The sequence below is a fragment of the Hoplias malabaricus genome, chromosome 6 (assembly GCF_029633855.1).
Source record: "Hoplias malabaricus isolate fHopMal1 chromosome 6, fHopMal1.hap1, whole genome shotgun sequence".
Classification (NCBI taxonomy): Eukaryota; Metazoa; Chordata; class Actinopteri; order Characiformes; family Erythrinidae; genus Hoplias; species Hoplias malabaricus.
Window position 1 is genome coordinate 40774312 of NC_089805.1, and position 14975 is coordinate 40789286.

General features: G+C 41.1%; 2 protein-coding genes across 2 annotated transcripts in view; one reads left to right on the forward strand and one right to left on the reverse strand.

Annotated features, from left to right (window-relative positions):
• nsun2 (NOP2/Sun RNA methyltransferase 2) overlaps positions 1-7158 on the reverse strand; it is a 30019-nt gene extending 22861 nt beyond the window's left edge. Inside the window, exons 1-7 of the mRNA XM_066674822.1 lie at positions 6921-7158; positions 5885-6042; positions 5575-5679; positions 5388-5493; positions 3933-4004; positions 3766-3850; positions 1767-1959 (exon numbers count right to left, since the gene is read on the reverse strand). Coding sequence (XP_066530919.1) covers positions 1767-1959; positions 3766-3850; positions 3933-4004; positions 5388-5493; positions 5575-5679; positions 5885-6042; positions 6921-6974 — 773 coding nt within the window. The 5' untranslated portion in view covers positions 6975-7158. The remainder of the gene's footprint in view (positions 1-1766; positions 1960-3765; positions 3851-3932; positions 4005-5387; positions 5494-5574; positions 5680-5884; positions 6043-6920) is intronic.
• A 749-nt stretch (positions 7159-7907) lies between these two features.
• srd5a1 (steroid-5-alpha-reductase, alpha polypeptide 1 (3-oxo-5 alpha-steroid delta 4-dehydrogenase alpha 1)) lies at positions 7908-14975 on the forward strand. Its single transcript, XM_066675182.1, has 5 exons — positions 7908-8345; positions 8544-8710; positions 9022-9123; positions 12474-12624; positions 13626-14975. The coding sequence occupies exons 1-5, from the start codon at positions 8038-8040 to the stop codon at positions 13690-13692; spliced, it is 795 nt and encodes a 264-aa protein (XP_066531279.1). The 5' UTR covers positions 7908-8037; the 3' UTR covers positions 13693-14975.

Genomic DNA, 14975 nt, shown 5'->3' on the forward strand with positions numbered 1-14975 from the left:
GTCGTGTTAAAAGCTGTTCAGTCAGGCTAGACTATGTCTTCCTACTTGCACTTTTTACTGCACTGTGGAAATATTGATTTTATGGCTCTGAAACTTAATAAAGAAGTAAATGCTGTTCATTCAAGCTTCTTATATCTTATTGGCGATACAGAACAATGCTTTAACAAAATAAAATCTGTAAGTATAGCAATATAGATATCTGGATTTATAGGCATCTGTCTAGTAGTTAAGATAGATAGAGTTGGTATCGGCAGATACTTGAACATGAAATATCGGTATCGGTATTGGAAGGGAAAAGAGTGGTATCGGTGCATCCCTACATGACATGGTTGGAAGTTCGATTCTTCAGTTCTTGATGTCATTGATGTCAAGCACTAAAAAAGTGCCTCTTGCTTGTTAAATGTGAGTGTGTGAATGTGTGCGTGAGTTAATATCCAGTTATAAGTCATGTTTTGAACGGCATATAATATAAATTAATTTAAATAAAATGCATACTGCAGATGTTTCTGCTGTGCCATTTTCCTCAACCCCAAAAGCTGTAAGTCAAACAGCAAAGACATGATTTGTGTCCAAATTTCAGTCCTCCCTAATTTAGTTGTAGAGCTGCGAGACAAACATAGCCAACTGAAGTTTACAGCCCAGCAGTAAGTCTCATACAACCATCAAGTCTATCTTAGGTGGTTTATGAATAAATATTACACTCCAAGACAGCTGCTATTGTTGTTCTTAGCTGAACAATGTGCTTTCCTCATGGTTTGCAGATACTTTTTGCTGAATTACTTCTTTAGGCAGTTCCCACATGTTTTATGTTTCAGACTCCTAGGCAGGTCACTGCTGTGTCAGCGGTTCAGATCCAGAAAACCATGAGTGTTTTTCCTGTAACCATATGAGCTCATGCACACAGAACTACATCCCCATCATTTACACCAGCGCTTGCCCAAGAAAACTAAACATTTTTCTGCCCCCGAGGCACTATTTTTGGGGTGAACTCTTGAAATCTAGGGGCAACTTGATCCTAAACTGCGTTTAGAAAAACTTGACAGGCCATAATCACAACTTTAAACTTCAGCTCAGATCCTTTAACTGACAGAGAAATGCTGAGGCTGCAGAAACAGCCCGATGATGCTCTGTGTGTGTGTGTGTGTGTTTTAAAGTAAAGTGTATGCCCCATCTCTGGTGCTCATGTCTGGGCATTGAACATTTTGCTTGGCACTGACACCAAACCCTCTCCTCTTCCCAGGCCATGTGCACAACTCTCATTTCTCCACTCTGTGTAAAGCCTGAACAAACTGAGCGCACAACACTTTTGGAAATATACTGTAGATGTGCATCAAATATGGATTATATTCAGCCCTGGGTTTTACTCATCCAGATATGCAAATTCAACTTCCAGTTTTCAAACTGAGCAACAAAACTGCAAATTACAAGTGGCCAAATGCAATCTGTATGGGCAGAGTCACTTGTAAGCTGTCAACATCCAGAAAGGTTGTCATAGTAACAACGTACATAGGGTGAAGCAGGCAAAACTTTGATTTCCTCATTTCACATTTTGATGTCAAGAACATCCCTTATAGAACGATGAAAGATGAAATAATGCCTGACTGGACCATTCAAACAGAGTAACAGAATTAGAGAGACATATAAAGTCATATATAATTCAGTTCTGACAGTGCTCCACTTTCAACAAACGAATATCACATTTGCTAATGATCTAATATAAACACAACAAAAACAAATAGAAGAAACATGTCTTCTCTTTCCTATACCTGCACGGTACATCACACAGCACTCTGTCGTAGAAGAGGATGTCCTTCTTGCCGTTTTGCTCCACCAGCAGTCGCGGGATGCAGGAGGCGTCGTGATTCACCACCATGACACACGGACTATTCAGCCTTTTAGCCTGGTGCACCAGCAGGTAACAGCGCTTATTATCCACATCATTGGCAATTACGAAGCCCTCTTGAAGGAGAGAGAGAGAGAGAGAGAGAGAGAGAGAGAGAGAGAGAGAGAGAGAGAGAGAGAGAGAGAGAGAGAGAGAGATACATATTTATAAAATCCAGGTTGTCCATAAGTGAATCACAGCTACACTGAGAGAATTTTTGGTTGCACTTTACAGATAATAATAAGGGGCTTAGTAATATGGATATTTTATGGCAGAGGTTCCCAAACTGGGGGAGTGTGGCACTATTGCATGTGTATAGGGAGCAGCAAGGCAAATAAATGAGAAGAATAATGCATGTAATTGTGAGATGTATCTTTATTTTGTCATTTTCTGTGAATTACAATGTTTAAAATAAATTTTGCAAACCAAAGGTGTGTGTGTGTGTAGGGGAGGAGCTGAAAAAGTTTGGGAACCACTGTTTTATTGAAACAAGTTGAATACGTAATCTATAAATGTTAGTTAAATGTTAATCACTTTGGAATAGTTAAAAATGTAATTAATTTTGTAATATTACAAATATTAGCCCAAACAAAGCACAGTAGTTCAAGTCTGGATTTAATGTGAAAAATCCTCATTCACTTAGCGACTGAGCAGTGTTAGAGCTGTACAAATAGCAACCCACTCCTTTCATCTTACTTCCTGGTTACTGCTACACCCGGTAATAGCTTCAATTCTTCAGAATATTGGCGGTATTCAGTGCGGTGTGTGATTTGTCTCGTGCAGACGTATTTAATTAAAACTCAGTGAAGGTCCAGTTACTAAAACATTCTTCCAGCAAAGGTCCAAACCTTAGGATTTGTGTTGAGTCTCAGAGGTGCTTCACATTTGCTGCTTTTGATTAATACCCCAAAAAAACATATTTATATTCAAATTTCAACGTCTCAATATTCTTAACTAAGCTTTGGCTAAACGTCCATTGTTCTTTAATGTGCTGTAATTGCATTATTATGCTATTATATTTTTAAATATAGCAATGGCATACATTGGTCTAAAGATGACCAAAATATTCATTACAACTATTTCTGGAATAATTAAATATATTAAATACAAAAAATGGCTATTGGGACAGGCCTAGGAACATGTCACTCACTGATTTAGAATCGGTGGCAGGAAGAATGACCATAAACTGCTCATTCATCTTTTAAAGTTTACAGTTTTCTCCAAAAAAAAGTTTTGAGCAAACCATGCTGTCCTCACTCTCACGTCCCTCGTGCTCTCTCTAGTGAATTTGGTGACTCAGGGTAAACACGTATTCTGTTTTAGGCTCAAATGAGTGAAGCTATTGCCATATTAACCAGATTAGCTGCGTCTTTCACAGCAACCGTCTAAAAAATGTTCACAAACAGTTGTATTTAACGCTACTCTTATTATTTTTATTACAAATTGATCACAGATCCAATCAGAACAGTCTCTCTGTCCAGGTCTAGACTGGGGTCTGCCATTTGGTGATGCACAGTTTAGTGCTGTTTACCCTGCAGAGGTCTAAGCTTTGAATGCCTATTTGTAAAGCACAGATCAGTAAGATCTAATGTTATCAGCTGGTGTGAGTTACAATAACTGTGTGTGTACATCACTCTACAGCTGATTATTTAAAAAGAGAAATAACGCAGAAACAAGTGAATGTGTATTTTAAATTAAGATCACATCCCATCAGCAGAATTACTGCACTATGTTTGGGGTTATGACAGTCATATTTAAAAAAATAAATACACTGAACAATTCATTACTAACAACTAAGAAAATGACACTTAATAATTGAGTGATTACAACTTGTTGCCATCAATTTACCATAGTATTACCGTTTAATTATTATTGTTCTTTACCAGGGAAAGGCACATCCATATCAGAGTGGAGCATCTCAATGAGCTGAGCAGTTTTTGATCCTGGAGCAGCACACATGTCCAGAATCTGAGCACAGAGCACAGGCATAAAGATTTGCAAAGCTAATAAATGCATAAAAGAAGCTTTTTCAAGGGCAAACAAAGTGTACCTTATGGTGAGGCTCAATCTTCAGTAGCAGAGGAGGAATCATACTAACAGCTTCCTGTCTGCTGATATTCCCCTGCGAAAAATAAGGCAAGATTTTAAACATCATAAGATACAATGGGTCAAATGCAAGACTAGGTTGATTTATTTTACTACATGCCACAGAGATTCTCATATGATCTTATTTGATACACAGAAATAATAAGAACGGTTCCCTCCAACTGTGAACGGATTCTGAAAAAGTGTGCAACCATGTCTTTTGGGCAGTGGGTTTACAGCAGAAACAGTTTGGGCTATTTGTCGTTCTACTGACTTCTAGAGTTTGTTAGCAATGTTAAACTAGGACCACAGCCCGCAGCCAATCAAACAGAAGCTGAAAACTATACATGTCTTTGGTGATTAAATACATCACGGGTTAAAAGTAAATTTATCACCACAATATGACTTGTCGGAGTGTCGCAGTCACACAGCCCCAAGGACCTGGAGGTTGTGGGTTCGAGTCCCGCTCCAGGTGACTGTCTGTGAGGAGTGTGGTGTGTTCTCCCTGTGTCTGCATGGGTTTCCTCCGGGTGACTGTATGTGAGGAGTGTGGTGTGTTCTCCCTGTGTCTGCGTGGGTTTCCTCCGGGTGACTGTATGTGAGGAGTGTGGTGTGTTCTCTCTGTGTCTGCATGGGTTTCCACAGGGTGCTCCGGTTTCCTCCCACAGTCCAAAAACACACGTTGGTAGGTGGATTGGCGACTCAAAAGTGTCCGAAGGTGTGAGTGTGTTGCCCTGTGAAGGACTGGCGCCTCCTCCAGGGTGTATTCCCACCTTGCGCCCAATGATTCCAGGTAGGCTCTGGACCCACCGCGACCCTGAACTGGATAAGGGTTACAGATAATGACTGACTGACTGACTATGACTTTAAGGCAAGTAATAGTTGAAGGCAAATGTCTAGCGAAGTTTGGTGAATCCCCTGCCCTAAAAACACCTACTAAACTGGATAACTGGACATCTGGCCTGAATCACATGTTTTTTTAGCAGAAATAAAACACTAAAGTGACGCTGGAAGCTGACCAGCAAGGGCAAAGCTGTGAGCTCCTGTTTTAAAGTGTCTAACGGTGCTTTTCCACTGCATGGCATCGGCTTGATGTGACTCTGCACGGTTCAACGCACTTTTCCACTAGCACAGCGCCCTTGCAAAATGTAGCCAGTGACATCGCAAAACCCATCTAACAGGAACCACAGCCTTTGAACACCTCAACAACAATGGCGGTAACGTTAGGCGCTGTTTACTCATTGTGTATGTGTTGTTTTTGTGTTTTGGAATAAACACAGCCCCATGCTCCAGTTTTCACAGATGAATTTTCATTGTTGCACGTCTGGCTCTTGCTGAGTAGTGTCCATACAGTGGAAAAGCACCATAACTTACATAACCTCATATAAAAGTGGAACTGAATATTAAACACACGACTGACCGATTCAGTCTCACTGACAAGGAACTGGTGGAATTTTTCCAAAAGTGGAGATTTCCTCAGGATCTTTCTGCTCAGGTTTGTGTGCCAAGCCAGTTCATCAGGATACCTGTGGCATCACACAGAAAACACAAAGGTCGATATACTGCAGATAAACAAACATTTTCTTTAAGACTCTATTACTTCTTACCAACTGAGAGCTTGGGGTGCTTCTATCTTCTGCCCATCCACCTCCAGATCCTGAACCTCCTTGAAGTACTTCTCTTTCAGGGTATGAAGGATTTCTTTGGCATGGCTATTATTAAAAGATGATTCAAGCTTTTAGTCAAAATCAGCACAGAAAAGAGAGTACAAATAGTGCTCAGTGTTGAGTGGGAGCTTGCTCAATAGCAATGTCTCTTTGCTTTGTTTCTACTAGAAAAGCCTGAATTTGGGCTCCCATTAACTGATTAATGTGAGAAATACCTCACTGGAATAAAGCATGTAGAAATAATGCTGACCTCTTGTAACCAGTGATGCGTATGGTAGCCGGCAGTGGCTCCCTCATGGCTTCCATAAACTGTTCAAACTCTCCCTCTGGCACGATCTTCAGCTCCTGATAGTACTGTTCAAACAGCTTGTTCTCCTTGACAATATCAGCGTAACCTGCGCCCCAACCCTGTACACAGAACATTCATTCAATCATCCATCTCCTCTTACCAATGCATCCTCGCCAGGGTCACAGTGGGTCCTAAATCATAGAGTACAACAAGCAACAAGCACGAATTGTAGATAAAACAGTCCCATTTTAATCAATCCAGCATTAAACAAATTACTGGTGATGCATATAATTTACATACACAATAAAACAACAATATGTAATAACCAATAAAGCCATTACATTAAATTACCTCCTCGGTTTTAGACTCAAAGTCCATATACAGGTACACTTTGTAATTCAACAATTACAGACTATAGTCCATCAGTTGCTCTGCATACCTTGGTCAGGACTCCACAGGACCACCTAAGAGCAGGTATGATTTCGGTGGTGGATCATTCTCAGACGTGGTGGAGGTGGTGTTAGTTTGTGTTGTGCTGGTACATGTTGAATCTGACACAGCAGCGCTTCTGGGGTTTTTAAACACGGTGTCCACTCAATGTCCACTGTTAGACACACCTACCCCGTTAGTCCACCTTGTAGATGTAAAGTCAGATAGAGTACCTCATCTGTTCCCTCACTGTGTGTGTTGGTCGTCCTCTGGACATTCATCAGTGACACAGAATGCTGGACCTTTTTGGTTGGTGGGCTATCCTCAGTCCAGCAGTAACAACGCAGGCTTTAAAAACACCAGGAAAACTGATGTGTCTGATCCACTACTACCAGCACAACACACACTAACACACCACCACCACGACAGTGTGAGACTGCTCTGTGCAAAGCAACAGATTAACTACACTCACCTGTACGGTCAGAGGAGCTGATAAAATGGACAATGAGCGTAGAAACAAGTAGGTAATTTTAACACTTTTCCTGACTGGACACCCTCCCTCACTCACCGAGTCTCTGCTCCGTGGGGCTACTCCTGCCTTGTTTCTGTTTCTTCTCCCCATCCTCCACACACACAGAGTCCGGGACGCACACCTCAGGAACGTGTTGAATCTGAATTTTAAACTCGAGCCCAGTTCACAATAAAGCAGAACCGGAACTTAGAGCTGATACTGTACTGCTGGAGCTGGAGATGAACACATGAGCAGCACAAACACGCCACACTGCAGCCACAGGACCCCGACCCGGGCTGACCGCGCTGTCGCCTGCAGTAAATTCCTACTCATTCACTTCAATTTCAACTCGTTTATAAAAAGGTTGTTTCTATATTTATCGCTATTAATATCGCTATTATTTTTAATAGTAACCACTTTGGTAGTAGTAGTGCTGCCGTTAACCAGAGTAATATTTATTAAAATAACTGGAGCCCTTCTTTAAATTGTTATAGTAATAAAAACCTTATTACTATAATATTGTTGTTGTTGTTGTTAATATTGTTAATATTATTATTTAAAATAAAAACTTAATCCCCAAAGGTTTTTTTTCAAACTTCTCTCAGTAGTTCGTATTATAAAATAAAACAGGAAATCAATAGGGAGATTTTTAAAATAATATTACTAATGTTACTGTTGTTGTTGTTGTAATATATTTTATTAAATTATGATAATTATTATAATAATTATTTAACACATTTCACTTTTCTGGAACATGTCTGTCATTTTAAATTCTGTTTCCTCTGTTTTCTAAAAGGTTAGTGCTGTTGTTATTAACTATAATAAAATGTAAATTTTTTATAAAAAAAAAAAAAAACACTATGTAAAACCATAAATGTAAAACGACACATATGTGTAAGATAGAAGCTGCTTGTGCGTATATCTACAATGCCCCGTAACAATTGGCTTATGAATAATAGCATGCATGAGAACTTAATTCTATTGGCCTGTAGATCGCCCACTCCTTCTGTGATTGGTTGACACAAAAAAAGACGTTGGTGTGAATGAGCATGAAATTCGTAAATAACGCTCCACTGTAACCGACAGAGGAGGTGTTTATAATCCTTTAAGATCACGCTTTGTTGTTTTTATTAAGACAGTTTAATAAAGGAGCGTTAATATTGTACACACGGACATGGACACAGTTCTGCAGAGCCTGTTTTCCTCAGAGGACGACGAGTTGTACGTTCTGGACTGCTTCTCCTACCTGATGGTGTTCATGGCTCTGGTGACGTTCTTGTTTCTCCTCTTTGAGAATGTGCCTTATGGTCGGTACTCAGACGAGAAGTTCGGCTTTCCAGTGAGTGTCCGGGTGGCCTGGTTTATTCAGGAGTTACCTGCTCTGGTTGTGCCTCTCTGTTTAGTTTTATGTACAGATTCCAGGACACTGCACCTGCCCAACCAGCTGCTTATTGCCATGTATTTCTGCCATTATACACAAAGGTAACACATTCCATTTGCATTAGTGATGGGTTCATATACGTATCAGTGTTTCATTGATTTAAGGGTACACCCAAAATAGAATATATTTGTACTTAAGTATCAGTTCATGACTGTTTTTGCCTGTTTTGTTGGAAGTTATAGATGAATCAAGTGTATCACCTAACACTACAGTTGATTTAAAGCATGTGCATCTTTCAGGTCTCTTATATATCCATTTTTAATCCGAGGAGGGAAACCCACACCGTTTGCATCCTTCAGCCTGGCGTTTATTTTCTGCGTCTGTAACGGCTACCTGCAGATCAGATACCTGAGCCGTTATGCAGAGTTCCCCTCTGATTGGGTTACACATCCCTGTTTCATCACAGGTGGGTAGTGTATTAGAAAGAGCTTTAGAGCGCTGGCCTGCTGTTTGCCTTTAAGCTCAATTATCTGAAAGCAAAACCATTATTCAGCCTTGTCTCTGTCATATAAGTGGTTGTTAAACTGGTTCAGGTTCAGATACATTTCAATGTGTATTCATCTAGAATACTATAACCCCCACCCCCACCCCCACCCCCACCCCCCAGATAAAGATGATGTTGTTATTATTATATTTTCAAATATATTTCAGCAGATTCAGAGAGATTTTGCTCCTACTTTGCTACAGCTGATGGATCTGTCATTCATGCTCCTGTAGGGTCTTGTCTATGGCTGCTTGGGTGGATAATTAATATTCACTCTGATCATATCCTGAGGAACCTGCGTGCTCCGGGAGAAACAGGCTACAAGATACCCAGAGGTAAAACTGCACTTGACAAATCACACTACACTGTTTGTGGAAATGGCAAGCATCTGCTAGAGTGAATAAAACTGCATTTTCTATCATGATTTCACTGTATTGTGACTAAATGGTTCACAGCGGACAGATTTACACTGGGTACGGTCTACAGTAAAGACACAGATCCTAGAAGAGTTGAAGCTGTTACTGCAGAGAAGAGGCAAACTATTAATACTTTTTAATTAAGGCCTGGACAATAATTCAATATGAATATTTAAAATTGCACCCAATTTAGTTTAAAAATATTAATATTGACAAAGGCAAGAGGTAAATGTTTGATGGTGATGTCATGTTACTTGTTTGTTCTTGGCAGTTTTTCTGTCGATTTTTGATTGTTCATATCAACGTGGGAATTATATCCCATTGACAAAAAATAGGAAAAATATTGTGATAAATTTTGGTCGTATCGTCCAGCCCTGCTTTTATATCAGAAGGAATATTGGATAAGGGCAGCACGGTGGTGCAGCAGGGAGTGTCGCAGTCACACAGCTCCTGGGTCCTCAAGGTTGTGGGTTCAAGTCCCGCTCCGGGTGACTGTCTGTGAGGAGTGTGGTGTGTTCTCCCTGTGTCTGCGTGGGTTTCCTCCGGGTGACTGTCTGTGAGGAGTGTGGTGTGTTCTCCCTGTGTCTGCGTGGGTTTCTTCCGGGTGACTGTCTGTGAGGAGTGTGGTGTGATCTCCCTGTGTCTGCGTGGGTTTTCTCCGGGTGACTGTCTGTGAGGAGTGTGGTGTGTTCTCTCTGTGTCTGCGTGGGTTTCCTCCCACAGTCCAAAAACACACGTTGGTTGTTGGATTGGTGACTCAAAAGTGTCCAAAGACACTAGTTTGAATGTGTGAGTGGTGTGTAGCCCTGCCAGCCTCCAGGGTGTGTTCCTGCCTTGTGCCCAGTGATTCCGGGTAGGCTCCGGACCCATCGCGACCCTGAACTGGATAAGCGCTCACAGACCATGAAACAAATGAATGAATGAATGTTGGATGAATAGTTGTCCACAAACCTTTGGAAGTACACTGTGTTACTATTCTGCACGGGTCTGTCAGTATGAGGCTAATAAAAATTACCATTGTTAAATTCTGACAGTCAAATTTATCTCTATTTTGCATCATGAACATTTACAAGAAGTCAAAATTTAGCATGCGTGTGTGTGTGTGTGTGTGCAACATAAAGGGAACGATTTCTTCTGGGAAAAGAATGATGGATTTGGCTGCAGTCAGCATCTGTCAACGTATCCATGGTGTTAATGACTGAAAATGGCCAGGAGAGTTTTACACAGACAGACAGGCTGCATGTAGAATAACAATAACTTTTGTACATTTTTGACACAATCTGTTTTAAACAAAGGCCTATATTTTGAGTGCTGTTGCCTTTAGAGAAAGCTGATGTAAAGCAAACCAGGAATCAAGCATTTCAATTCCATATCCTGATGTATTTTCTGCATGAAACATTATTTAAACAGGGTGTGTCTCAAAGCCAGATGACCATTTTCCCCTCATGAGCGCTGGGTGGGAGGTAGAGATTAAACATATCATTCATTAATTATCTGTAAGCGCTTATCCAATTCAGGGTCGCGGTGGGTCCAGAGCCTACCTGGAATCAGTGGGCGCAAGGTGGGAATACACCCTGCAGGGGGCGCCAGTCCTTCACAGGGCAACACACACACACCCATTCACACACACACACCTACGGACACTTTTGAGTCGCCAAGCCACCTGCAACATGTGTTTTTGGACCGTGGGAGGAAACCGGCGCACCCGGAGGAAACCCACGCGGACACTGGGAGAACACACCAACTCCTCACAGACAGTCACCCGGAGCGGGAATCGAACCCACAACCTCCAGGCCCCTGGAGCTGTGTGACTGCGACACTAACCTGCTGCCCATTAAACATATAATTTTAAATAAATATAGTTTTCCCCACCCACTGGTGCATGGTGATATAATCAAAGTTGTCAAAAACGGATTAGTTGTCTGTGTGGTTTTATGCAATCAACTATTCACTATAAAGGCTATTACTGCAATAAAGGAGAAACCAATTTGTGATTAAGATCCTTCTTGTCAGAAGAAACATTGCGCAAGTTTGTGTCTGCAAACTTTTGGCCATACAGTGCAGCTTATATGATCACTGCTCACAATACACTGATTATATCCGGCTGAATCTGATGTTTGTAAAAGAGGAAAATAAAAATAGAAACACTTTTGACTCATCGCCTTCGACCTGTCAGAACAAACCTTGTCAACCATTAATAATCGCCCCTGACAACCATCTTTCCTCCCTTCACCCCTGCCCCCAGCAAATCTGTGCCTGTTGTTTTCCACTTGTTTTGATTGTGTGATGCTGTAAAATATAGGGTAGTGATCCTCTAGGACAGTGAATATGATATTCTAGTATTATTGGGATAGGTTACATCACTGTGGACTTTTCTGACTCTATTGCGAATGTCATCCGCCCTTTAACACTGTGGTCTTTTACAAAGAATAGAGTTGTGTATCTGTATTCTCTTATCAAAGTTAAACAGAGCTAAGTTTGCAGTCTTGTTACTGGATGCTATAGGAATAAAAATTTTAAATAATACAAGAATAAAACTCAACATCTGTTCTGTATGTGGAAATATGGCAATGAAATGAACGTTTAACGTGTAAAAGGTATAACCCCTGGACTCGGTGTGTCATAGGTACAAGGTTAAGGGTTTTATTGCCACGTGCACAGTAAACTGGCAGTTACTCTGTAATGAAATCTTCACTTTGGTAGTCCTCCATTAGCACAAACTATTAAAACATATGTAAACTAGAATTTATGCATCATTTAAAAGACAAAACTGAGTCGGTGAAGAAACTAGTGATACCAGATGTAGACGTGTGTAGCTTATAACTGGTACATTGCTGTGGTGTTGTGCAAAGAGCATGGCAGTAAATGAACACATGTAGTATTGCGTAAGTAGCATGGTCATGAAAGTGTGTGTGTGTTTGTGTGTGTGAAGTATTACATATAGGCCAGAATTCAAGAAGTTAGAGTGATAGGAAGGGACAGTGTGTGAATGGAGTCCTTCACTACATTTTGTGAGGTTCTGGTTGTTCTGGACTTCACCCCCCTTTGTTTTATCCACTCAGAAAAGCTAAATGTTGTGATGTGTCTTGTTTGTACTGAATCTGATGACAAGCCTGAATACAGTCCCTGCTGAAGTACATATATTGTTTGATCAAACTACAGTGATGAAGCATACAGTCCCCTGGTGACAGAGGCATTCTCCAGGATGTTGTGGCACTTTACAGAATTGATCTGTTTCTTTAAGTAACGCTCCTTTAACTCTTTCACAGGTGGGCTGTTTGAGTACGTTTCCGGAGCTAATTTCCTGGGTGAGATTGTGGAGTGGACGGGATTTGCTTTGGCTGGTCATTCTGTCCACAGCGCAGCCTTTGCGCTCTTCACCTTCATCGTTTTGTCCAGCAGAGCGGTGGCTCACCACAAGTAACAGCTTTAATTCAGTTCACTTTAACACATTATATCAATATTTACAGATTTTTGCAGATACACTGTTCTTCACAATTTTGGTGTCACTTTCCATATTAAGGTACAGGTGTTAGACAATGAAACTGAAACACCTGTCATTGTAGTGTGGGAGGTTTCATGGCTAAACTGGAGCAGCCTGGAGGCCAATCTTCATTAACTGCACACTGCACCAGTAAGACCATGTGCATCCAATGGTTCAAACATTGTGTCCTGAAGGCGGTGCCGTGTATCAGGACGACAATGCACCAATACCCACAGCAAGACTGGTGAAAGACTGGTTTGATGAACATGAAAGTGAAGTTGAACATCTCCCATGACCTGCACAGTCACCAGATCTAAATATTATTGAGCCACTTTGGGGTGTTTTGGAGGAGCGAGTCAGGAAACGTTTTCCTCCACCAGCATCACGTAGAGACCTGGCCACTATCCTGCAAGAAGAATGGCTTCAAATCACTCTGGCCACTGTGCAGGACTTGTATATGTCATTCCCAAGACGAACTGACGCTGTATCGGCCGCAAAAGGAGGCCCTACACCATACTAATAAATTATTGTGGTCTAAAACCAGGTGTTTCACTTTCATTGTCCAACCCCTGTACTTTTTTGGGAGTTAAAATCTTACCAACTATTTCCCAAAACACATTTTGGTAAATTCTTGATTTTTCTTCAGATTTCAGTCGGTTTAGGATCTACATCATTGATCATCCCACACTGAGTATTTAATCATTTATATTTACAGCTTCTTACTAGTGTCCTTTATAACTGTCTGTGGAGCTGAGTGACATTAGAGAGTATTTTATGCACGTGTCTGCACTCAGGTCCTCTATTTTGTACATTTTGAAAATCAGTTTTAAAGTTAAATTCATATTTATTTATATTGTGTTAAATGATTGAATTATTAAATGAGCTGTAATCTTGTCCTAATCATGTGATTGTTTTTTTTGGGGGGGGTGTTCTGCAGGTGGTATCTGAGGAAATTTGAGGATTACCCCAAATCAAGGAAAGCCCTGATCCCTTTTGTGTTCTGACTGAACTTTTCTGGAAGTGCTGGAGGCATTGCTAATATATTTATTCACTCACAGTGCTTTGAACTTTAAGACAAACTGTGAAATCTCACTGAGTAGATCAATGCCAAACTCTCTACGTGAAAAAGACTTATGGTGGAGGATTGTGACTGGGTGAAATGTGTAGGACTTATTGGTTTAGACATCTCCTGCTCTACCCAGACATAGGAGGAAAACATCATTCAACAGACTAGACTTTAAATAATCATTATCATATTTATATCATGGTTGTGACATCACAACACAAGTAAATTAAAATTAAGCTGTCACTGTTGTTTTTCATGTGCTTAGTACATTTATGAAAGCAAGACAGTCCTTTCTGGCTGCAACAGTGCAGACCTTAGCTGTTCTACCTCTTTAAACGCACCTAATTCAGTTAAACAGCTAGCTAATCAAGGCCTTAATCGATTGATTATTAAACAAACAAGGGAAATCATCACTGCGGAGAAGTAGACTAGAAGGAACCATGTGGGATACATTTCTGAGCTTAATGTGGACTCTTTAACGACAGTTACACTCTCAGAAAAAACCTGTCACTGTGGTGGTACACTGAAGGGTTCATATCCAGTAGCTTTTAGTTAGGGAGCATAATTGTTCCTTATTCTATTATAATTGTAGATTTTAGAATTATGTAAATTTCATACGCCTCATTTCATCTCCAGGACTTTTATTCATTCATTGTCTGTAACCCTTATCCAGTTCAGGGTCACGGTGGGTCCAGAGCCTACCCGGAGTCACTGGGCGCAAGGTGGGAACACACCCTGGAGGGGGCGCCAGTCCTTCACAGGGCGACACACACTCACACATTCACTCACACCTATGGACACTTAACTCACCAATCCACCTACCAACGTGTGTTTTTGGACTGTGAGAGGAAACCCACGCGGACACGGGGAGAACACACCAGACAGTCACCCGAAGCAGGACTCTGGAGCTGTGTGACTGCGACACTACCTGCTGCAACACAGTGCCGCCAGGACTTTTATTATGTTCTTATATTTTACACAGTTCTAAAATTAAATATTATAAGTTCTCCCTGTGTCTGCGTGGGTTTCCTCCGGGTGACTGTCTGTGAGAGTGTGGTGTGTTCTCCCTGTGTCTGCGTGGGTTTCCTCCGGGTGACTGTCTGTGAGGAGTGTGGTGTGTTCTCCCTGTGTCTGCGTGGGTTTTCTCCAGGTGCTCCGGTTTCCTCCCACAGTCCAAAAACACACGTTGGTAGGTTGATTGGTGACTCAAAAGTGTACATA

What these genes read in the sequence shown, in the direction of transcription:
- srd5a1 (XM_066675182.1), top strand. Translation starts at nt 8,038, where the DNA reads ATGGACACAGTTCTGCAGAGCCTGTTTTCCTCAGAGGACGACGAGTTG. An exon ending in ACATCCCTGTTTCATCACAG is followed by an intron (nt 8,711 to 9,021) that starts GTGGGTAGTGTA and finishes ATGCTCCTGTAG; the next exon opens with GGTCTTGTCTATGGCTGCTT. An exon ending in AGAGCGGTGGCTCACCACAA is followed by an intron (nt 12,625 to 13,625) that starts GTAACAGCTTTA and finishes GGTGTTCTGCAG; the next exon opens with GTGGTATCTGAGGAAATTTG.